The sequence below is a fragment of the Chelonoidis abingdonii genome, chromosome 1 (genome assembly GCF_003597395.2).
Source record: "Chelonoidis abingdonii isolate Lonesome George chromosome 1, CheloAbing_2.0, whole genome shotgun sequence".
Lineage (NCBI taxonomy): Eukaryota > Metazoa > Chordata > Testudines > Testudinidae > Chelonoidis > Chelonoidis abingdonii.
Genome location: NC_133769.1, coordinates 369,240,355 through 369,250,219, shown reverse-complemented (window position 1 = coordinate 369,250,219; position 9,865 = coordinate 369,240,355). Strand labels below are relative to the sequence as shown.

Genomic DNA, 9,865 nt, shown 5'->3' with positions numbered 1-9,865 from the left:
GTCTCTGCATTCAGGGTTTTCTACTGCGCACCATTACCCTGGGCCCTGGGAACGCCTCATGATGTTGAAAAAAACTCTCCTCATGTCAGAATTCCACCAAAACCATTCTGCACCAACCCCTCCACCTGCATCCTGCAGGGATTCCTGGCCTGGAGCCTGGTGCCCATGTCTGATCTCCATCCCCTTCTGCACCATGTAACATCATAGCTGGCTTGGGAACTTTCATCATCCTGGTTCATTGTGAAGACGGAACCAAGCCTCCATGAGGCCCCATGTTACTATTTCTTGCATGCTGGCCATCACTGACCTGGTCCTTGTCCACGTCCACCCTGCCAAAAACGCTGAAATCTTTTGGTTTAATTCCAGAGAGACTGATTTCAGTGCCTGCCTCCCCAGATGTACTTCATTCACTGGCATCTTACTTGATAGGAGTCTGGGCATCTTCGTGGCCATGGCGTATTGATCGCTACGTGGCCATCTGAATCCCTGAGACATTCCAACCATCCTGAATATTACCCTGTGTGGCCAAGATCGGACGGCCTTGTTGCTGCGTGGCCTTCATGTTCATACTGCCCTTCCCTTCCTGGCAAGGCAATGGCCATATTGTTAGACCAACATCATCCCCCACTCGTTACTGCGGAGTACACTAGCCGTGGTGAAGCTGGCTTGTAGTGACACTCATGTCAGTAGTTTACTAGGTCTCTTTTATGATAATCTGTGTGATGAGTATGGATATTTATTTTTATCGCTAGTGACCCTATACCCAGATCCTCAGGGCCATCTTCAGCCTCCTCCACCAAAGGATGCCCGGCTCAGGCTTTGGGAAACCTGCAGCTCCCACCTTTCTGCTGCCATATTAAGCTTTACATCCCAGCTTTCTTCTCCTCCCTCACACACCGGTTTGGCCCACATGTGCACCTGCATTTTCATGTTCTCATTGCCAACCTGAAACTTCTTGGTGCCCCCCATTGCTCAACCCCCATCATCTATGGAGGAGGACAAACAGATTCAGGACAAGCTACTCCGGCTTTTCACTCATAAAGAACTTAAAGTTTTTTCCTTTGTGCTTGGCTCTCAGACTGCGGCTCTGTGCAGACTGGCTTGGTGACTTGGTTGCTCTGCTTTCTTCCCTAAATTATGACTGGGCAGTCAAAGAGACACTTAAAGCAGAGATGGGCAAACTTTTTGTCCAAGGCCAAATCGGAGTTGCAAAACTGTATGGAGCTGAGTAGGGAAGGGCTGTGCTCCCAAGCAGACCTGCCCTTCCACCCCCTATCCTCCCCTCCCACTTCTTATCCCCTGACTGCCCCTTTCAGAACCCATCCACCCACTCCACCCCCTGCTCCTTGTCCCCTGACTACCCCCTCCTTTGTGACACCCTGCCCCTAACCGCCACCCTGGACCCGACCCCCTATCCAACCCCCCAGTCCCTGTCCTTCTGACTTCCCTGACCCTATCCACACCCGCCCTCTGACTGCCCCCTTAGACTCCATGCTATCTAACCCCCACCCCCGTTTCCCAACACCACCCAGAACCCTCTGCCTCATTCAACCACCCCTGTTCCCTGTGCCCTGATACCTCCTGACCTTCTGCCCTTATCCAACCTCCCTCCCCCTTACCATGCCACTCAGAGCGGCAGGACTGGCAGTGCACGCCACCCAAAACTGGAGTAAGCACTGCCACCACGCCCGGTGCCATGGCTCCGGAGGAGGGGGAACACAGGGGAGGGCCGGGGGTGAGCATACCCCCAGCCAGGAGTTCAGAAAGGCCGGGGCAGGGACAGTCCCGCAGGCTGGACATGGCCAAATGGGCTGTAGTTTCCCAACTCTGCATTAGACCCTTTCCTGACCATTACTGTGCTCTGTCAGTGCGAAAATACTGGGGAATTGGTTAGTGTTAGACTCTGGTTTGCCACCCTTCTAATTACTGGATAGCCTGGACCTCTTGCGCACATAAGAAACATAATGAATGCCCTGCTGGCCGGTTCAAGGATACTATCTAGCCCAGTTGTCCTGTTCTTCTGATGGTGTCCAATGCCAGGTGTCCCAGAGGAATGAACAAGAACAGAGATCATCAAGTGATCCATCTCCTGTCACCCATTTCCAGCTGCTGGCAACAGACACCATCCCTTTCCAATCTTTTTCTTTTATTGGCCATTGATGGAACCTTCCACAACATCCCTCTGGCAGGAGGTTCCAACAGGTGGCTGTGTGGTTGTGTGAAGAAATATTTCCTTTTGTTTGTTTTAATCTGTTGCTTATCAATTTCATTTGGTAACTCCAAGAGTTGCTTGAGTTATAGAAGGAATATGGCTCTTCCTTATTTATTTCTCCACACCACTTATGATTTTATAGACCTCTGTCAATCCTCTAGTCGTCCTCTTATTCCAAGCTGAAAAGTCCCAGTTCTTTCATGAATCTTCTCCTCATATGGAAGCCATTCCAACCCCTAATGCTTTTTCCAATTCCAATATATCTTTTTGTGATGCAGCGACCACATCTCCATGCAATATTCAATGGGTTGTGGGTGTACAATGTATTTATATAGAGCAATATGATATTTCTGTCTTATTATCTTCCCTTTCCTAGTGATTCCCAACATTCTGTTCACTATTTTGACTGCTTGCTGCTAAGGTCCCTGCCTCTTATCCTGTTCTCTCCCCAAAGGCCATGACCCTGGTACACAACTCCCATCAAGGCCACAGCCACTTCTGCAACCTATTTTCCCCAAGACACAGCCCCCACTCCAGGTCTGCCTCTATACCCACTCCCTTTCTCTGCCTCTTGCCCCAAGTCCCCACCACTACTGCTCGTCTTTTTTCCCCCTTCCGTCACTCAGTTGATCATCTCCTTTGGAACAAGCTACTCCAGGGACTGGATATAAACAGTTTTAACTGATAGCAGAAGATTTTTCTCTTAGTAACGCTTCCTCCTGTTCTCTAAACTTGCTTACAACTGCTGAACTGTATATCGATGATTCGGAAAGGTCCGATCCACCGATACACGCCTATGCTCTGGGTTGTAGGATAACAGCATACCAGATACCAACTCTCCAAGTGTTCGTCCAGACACTCCTGTGTGGTGGCTCGCTCTGGTTCGATGATATATAACATGTGCACTAGCTTCAATCCTACAATTGGGAAGGATCCCAATTAACAAAGAGAGCAATATTAAATGGTAAGTGCCCTAAATGTTTGAAAGGCCTGAAAGGGAGAGATATAGTTGAATGCATGTCTACAAGTATCCCATTGAATTATGAGACACAATGGGGCTTGACACACATTCCCAGCGAGACAGTTTTATCTTCTCAAAATGGAGGTAGCACAATCCTGAGTTTCATTCAAAGCTCTTTACCCGTGTGACTCAACAAGGATGTGGGTATAACGTCGTTCTGGTCCCTTTCATCCTCAAAGAAGAAGGCACCCCACTCCTGGAATGATCAACCGAATTCATATAGGAAGACTGTACGTTTTTACGCAGCTGTGACCACATAGATCATCCGTTGCAACAAGTCTATAGTGGCACAAATCTTGGTACAAGAGTCAAGTAACGTCTAGGAAAGCTGCTATCTTATGCATTCATTTTGTATTAAAATTATAAGTATGCCTTAACTGTCTCAGACACCTCAGAAATTGGCATCAGCACTGCCTACCTTCATGAGGCTCATTAACGACCATACACTATACTATTGTCATGAGAGAAGGCAGATACGCCTTGTGATAGCAAGGCAGCAGGACAGCTGCATGACAGAACTCTAATTTTCCAGCCATGCGTCTAACAGCTGTGTTTGGAACAAAGAACAAGGTACATTTCAAGGGTCTATAAATAGGACGCTGCATCGTCTCATTTGTTTCAATCCTGCTCTTACCTCTGGAAAGACTTGCTAACTGAAGACTCTGAACAAAGGACTGATATGACCCAGCCAACAAGTGGATGTACTCCTAGAGACTGATTTGGAGCTGCAATAATTCTATCATAGTAAGGCCTACCAAGAACTTGCATTAATATATGTAATATTCATTAACCAAGTTTAAGGCATCTAATTTGTATTCTTTCTTTTTAGAATAAATTTAGAATTTTAGATCTAAGAATTGCCAAAGATGATGTGGTAAGCATTGACTCATATATTGACCTGGTTAGGGCGATCTTGGAGTGAAATAGAAACATTATGAAGAATAGAAAGGATTAAAAGAAATGTTGTCTGTACTTAACAAACTGTGAATCGTTGCATTCATCCAGGTGGTAGGAATATAGACCATCACGCTGAGAACAATGCACCGTTTAAAGAGCAATGTGAGTTTGAGCCTTAGATCGGATAACAGGTAGTAAGGAGTAGGGATTCAGCGTGCCCGTGGTTTTACTGTTTAGCTTTATTTGTCCCTTCTATCCCCCTCTTTTATCGTTAAATAAGGCTATTGGCCTGGGCAGGCCCCACATATTCGAATGTATGGAGAGCGCTGCCCGCTAATAAACAGAGAGTGTCTACAAATTGTGTAGTCCTGATTCCACTTTGACAGATCGAGAACCTTTTGCTTTTCTGGGTGTGGTTTTCATAACCCATTCACCGCCATAGGAGCAGAAGGCGTGATAAAGGGACAATGAGTATTCTGAAGAATTGTTTGTATAACTCTAAGCTACAGTGCGGGTAAAACGAAGTCCCTCTGTTTGGCGGCTTGTGCTGTGACTTGCCCTGTCTAAGCATTTGTCCTGAAACTGATACTCTCATAGTCGTCCCACCAAAGCAGATCAATTACAGAGACTTGAGGTAGCCATGTGTGACTAATTGGAATCTACGAACAGTAATGACAAGCCCAGTCTAGTGAGGTAGCATCATTATGCATCCCTGTGATTTGGCCTCCTGCAGTTTCTATTGGCCTGTTACGAGTTAAAAACCTGCTGCAAACCCCCACAAAGCCAAGCAGCTGAGGTTCCACTGATGGCCAAGTGGCCCCAAGAGAATGTGCAAATACGCGTTTCCATAAAGACCACTTGCCTCCCTATCTGAACAGGCCACTTGCCTGGGGCCTGTGCTACCTCTCCGATGACTCCTTGTCCGTAACGTAAGGCCTCTGATTTCAGCGGTCCCCTTCCAGCAGGAATTGGGTACGTTGGCAGGTTTCACTATCTTTAAAATGTGACCGTGAAGGAAAAAGGCTGTGAAGCTGTTGTCCATTTTGCAGGATGTTCGTGCAGAGGCAGAAGCTCAGATGGGCTGTTCGGGAGGACTCAGTCACAGGGGGGTTCCCCCCATTTCTAGAGGTGCAGTGTGCTCTGGACCTGATACTTCCATGGGCAGACAAGAAGAAACCACCACAGAATATCAGTGACTAGGACCTCAAAAAACACCTCCAGTTTATTTTCTCCTGGAAATTTAATCAGGCAATGCATTTTCGAAAGGGTTTATTCTCTGGTTGATTGGGAACACAGGAATTCAGAGCTGCATTGCTTTGTGGTAATTGGTCCAATAGGGAACATTTCTATTTCCTGACTGGCTGAGGCTCCAGCACTTCTGCCCTGTAGACACTGCTCAGGGCTACCTGCTTCTCTGCCAGATGTCAGGCCTCATAGGTTTCCTTCCCATAGGGTGGAATCCCCTGATTCTCTGACCTTCAGACTGGGCAGTGAGCTACAGCACACTGTGGGTCAACTGCTCTCGCTAAGCAGATCTGGGTGGGTTCGGCAACTGTGGTTTATATGTGCGTAATAAAATACAGATGTGTAAATATTTTACCAAAATTGTTCAATGTAATACAGTATTACAAAGAAAACTTTCATGACATGAATGTATGTCGAAAGCAAGCAACAGAGTCACTGGAATCTCTGCAGGAAGGAGCAGCAGTAACTTTACTGTTTAACAGTTTTGGCTTTAGAAAGTATTTGAGAAGTGCTCCACATAGTGTGTGCAATGGGTTTGTGCTATTAACTCTTTGTTCAGTGAACAGTTGTATGATACTGTCTCCTGATAACTGATCAGAAGCTTACATACAGGGTCATGAACACAATCCCTCTACAATACCTGTACAAGTCTTTCCAAAGAGTTATGAGAGAACAGAACCACTAGTCAGTGATTCAGAAAAGTGTAGAATTGAAGGGCAGGAAAGGAGAGTGTAACAGTGGTAGTAAGTAATTCACACTCATCACCTGTTATAGGAGCACTGTTAAAGTAACTTGTACACTCAACTGCACATTAGTGGAACACCAGTGTTTCTACTATTGGCCCATTCGTGACACCAATCCCTCTCCCACCCAGCAGAAGTAACTGTCTGTGTTAGCTTGTAACTTGCCAAATATCTACAGACCTTTGCATGGGGAGAGGATGAAGTTGATGCGAGGATGAAAAGAAGTCTGGAGGTTGATTGACCTCTCTGGATTGAGTCAAGAGTGGAGAGGCAAAGCACTTCAGCTTCTCTATGAGGCATTCTTGGGGATCAGAGTGTATCACTGGGAGGATTATGTAAGGGAAAGTTAATATAGCCTGGTTTTGATTGCATTTACACATGTAAATCTGGAGTCAATATTACTGAATTAAGAATCTGGCCCTAAATATTAATGCCATGTTCTGGAAAGACACAGCAGTATAATTTTGATTCCCAGGAGTGGCTAAAATATATAGGATAGTAAATGGTGCAATGAAACACCTTTAGAAATAGCTTCAATGCAGGACATGATCCTTATCAGCATTCATTTGCCGTGTGTTTACCATGTCAAGATGCAATAGACCACACTCAGAAGTGGAGGGCCAGAAAGGGTGTCTGTGTGAAGGTCATAATTTTAAAATTACAAAATTGTCAAATAGGCTGCGGAGCTCCCAGCTACAAGATATCGATGGGGCCAAGATCTTAGCAGGATTCAAAGAGGGACTAGATGGTTCTATGGGTAAGCAAAAAATTCAATTACAATAGTAATTTTTTTTAAAAAAAATGTCTTGGTAGGGCTATATACCTTCTTGATTTATGCCACAAAATATGTCCAACTAGTGAGTATCTTGGGGAAACTTTCCCTAGGAGTAGGTTCTCTCAACTGCTATTGCAGGGATTCTTCCACCTTCCTCTAAAGCATCTGGAATTGGCCACGGGATACTGGGCCACTGACCTACAGGTCTGATCCAGTATGACAATGCCTATCTTCCTATCATTGGTGTAAATCCAAGAGTATATTTTTGTTGATCTACCTTCAGCTCCTGGGCATCTCTAGACTTGCATTGAGAGCAGATGATTTTTCATTAAATATCATTTAGTCTCCTGTTCTTTCTCCTTTTAGGAAGGAAAGCTAAAAACTCTCTTGACCTTCACATTACAGTATGTCAGTGTCATTGACACAGAATTTCAGTTTGCAGTGTTCCTTTTGACTGGGCTACCTGGACAGGAACACGTCCATCTCTGGATCTCTATCCTCTTCTGCTTCCTGTATGGTATTTCAATGGTAGGAAATTCAGTCATTCTGTTCATTATAAAAACAGATCCAAGCCTCCATGAGCCCATGTATATTTTACTTTCCATGTTGGCTGTCACAGAGCTTAGCATAGCGACAGCCACCATGCCAACAATACTGGGCATATACTTGTTTAACTCTAGGGAGATCAGCCTTGATGCCTGTTTTGCCCAGCTGTTCTTCATCCACTCGCTTCAATGCATTGAATCTGCTGTGCTCTTGCTGATGGCCTTTGACCGCTTCATTGCAATTTGTAACCCACTGAGATATGCTTCCATCTTAACCCTGCCGAAAATACCCAAGATGGCAATGGTGTTTTTGCTAAGAGGGATTGCCGTAGTGTTCCCACTCCCCTTGTTCCTGAAACAGTTCCAATACTGTCGAGCCAATGTCCTTTCCCATTCCTATTGCCTCTTCCAGGAGGTCATGAACATGGCTTGTTCAGATATCAGTGTCAACAGCATCTATGGATTGTTTACTAAACTCCTAACGATGGGGTTGGACTCGCTGCTCATCTTCCTCTCTTACATAATGATCCTGAAAACAGTGCTCATTGTTGCATCTTCTAAGGAGTGCCTCAGGGCCTTGAACACCTGTATCTCCCACCTCTGCGCCGTCCTGCTCTTCTATATACCAGAGCTTGGTCTGTCTATGATACACAGATTTGGGAAGGGCTCTTCTCCCTTTCTTCAGATTCTCCTGGGATACATTTCCTTGCTGGTCCCGCCCCTGATTAACCCAATCGTGTACAGCTTGAAAAGCAAACATCTTCGTGCAAGAATATTCAGGATATTCATTAATTGAAGGGTCACTTCATCACCCAGCTCCAGCGCTGGTAACATAGAAGATGAAATCAAGAAGCTGATCAAATTCTTCACTAATGCTTCTTAGAATCAAACACATTAAGATACAAGTACTTAGCTAATATTCATAACTTCAAATACAAAATGATACACACATACAGACTGTATAATTATAACCATCAAATTGCAACCATTTCATAGACACCTTATTTGACCTCCTTTGTACAAGATTTGGTGCCACTACGGGACCTTGGTTGCAACCATGATCTATACAGTCCCAGTTCATGTCAATAATGTCACACCTCATGTCATGGTATAATTCCCAAATCTGAACCTTAGCATCCAAAATATGGGTACCAGCATGAATCCTCTAAGCTTTATTACCAGCTTAGATCCTGTAGTGCTGCCACCAATTAGGACTTTAGGGTAGAGCCGCCTGATAAGCTTCTTTGTCTCCCCCAAAACTTCCCTGGGGACCCCAAGACTCCAGATTCTGAGTCCACAACAAGGGAATAAAACCATTTTCCCTTCCCCTCCCTTTCTTTCTCTCAGATTCTCCCTGCCCGGGTACACTGGGAGAGATAGACAGATTCAATCCTCGTGAATCTAACACAAGAGCATAAAACGGAAGAGAGCAAGGTTTTTCCTCCCCCCTGCTTCTTCTCCCACAAATTCCTGGTGAGCTGCAGACTCCCTCCCTGGAGTCTTACCCAAGGTAACCAAAGATCAATTAGATTCGTAAAAAAGACAGGAAAATTTTAATAAAAGAAAAAACACAAAAATTGTTCTGTAATCAAGGTGAAATATTACAGGTCTTTAGGGCTAAGCATGAAGTAGAAATACAATTTAAGACTTCCCGCAATACACATCTGTAAATAAAGAAAAACACCCCCCCTATTTTAAAGACTATAACCGTCTTCTTTACTTACTCACTATTCTGAATAGATAAGAGACTGTAGCAGGGAGATTGGCAGAAACCTGGTTGCACCTCTAGTCCTGTCCAGGACCCAGAGAGAACAAAGCCAAACCCAAAAACCACAAACAAAAGCTTCCCTTCCTTGAGATTTGAAAGTATCTTTTTTCCTGATTGATCCTCTGGTGAAGTGTTGTTTGTTAACCCTTTCCAGGTGAAAGAGACATTAACCCTTAGCTATCTGTTTATGACACCTCCTCTGGCAAACTATGTAAAATTCTGGTCACTCATATTCCAGAAAGAAGAATTGAGACTGGAACAAGTTCAGAGAAGGAGTCCTAGGATGGTCAGTAAAATGGACATTCTACCTTACCAGGAAACTTGGAGAGCTTGGCTGGTTTAGCCTAACACAATGCAGACTGAATGGGGATCAGAGTGCTCTATAAATACATTGTGGAGGTAAATACCAGGGAGAGAGATGAGCTCTTTGAAGCTAAAGGATAGTGCTGGCACAAGAGCAAATGGGGACAAACTGACCAGGAGCAAACAGAGGCTGGAAAGGAGAAGGCTTCTGACCATCAGAAAAGGAAGGCTCTGGAACAGCCAGCCTAAAGGAGCAGTGAGGGGCAAACAACCCAGCTGGTTTGAAAATGACAGATTTATGCACCGGACCTTATGCCAGGAGATCTCTCCAGGTCTATGTCCCTAAGGGTCACAAT

General features: G+C 45.0%; 1 protein-coding gene across 1 annotated transcript; it reads left to right on the top strand.

Annotated features, from left to right (window-relative positions):
- The first annotated feature begins 3,655 nt into the window (after positions 1–3,655).
- LOC116832109 (olfactory receptor 51G2-like) lies at positions 3,656–8,234 on the top strand. Its single transcript, XM_075062986.1, has 2 exons — positions 3,656–3,689; positions 7,336–8,234. Exons 1-2 carry the CDS (start codon positions 3,656–3,658, stop codon positions 8,232–8,234), a joined length of 933 nt encoding a protein of 310 aa, XP_074919087.1.
- Positions 8,235–9,865: the final 1,631 nt, after the last annotated feature.

Excerpts from the sequence above, each read along its gene's own strand:
- LOC116832109 (XM_075062986.1), top strand. The coding sequence starts at position 3,656 with ATGAGGCTCATTAACGACCATACACTATACTATT. Across the intron at positions 3,690-7,335 it reads CGACCATACACTATACTATT|TGTTCCTTTTGACTGGGCTA; the intron begins GTCATGAGAGAA and ends TTCAGTTTGCAG.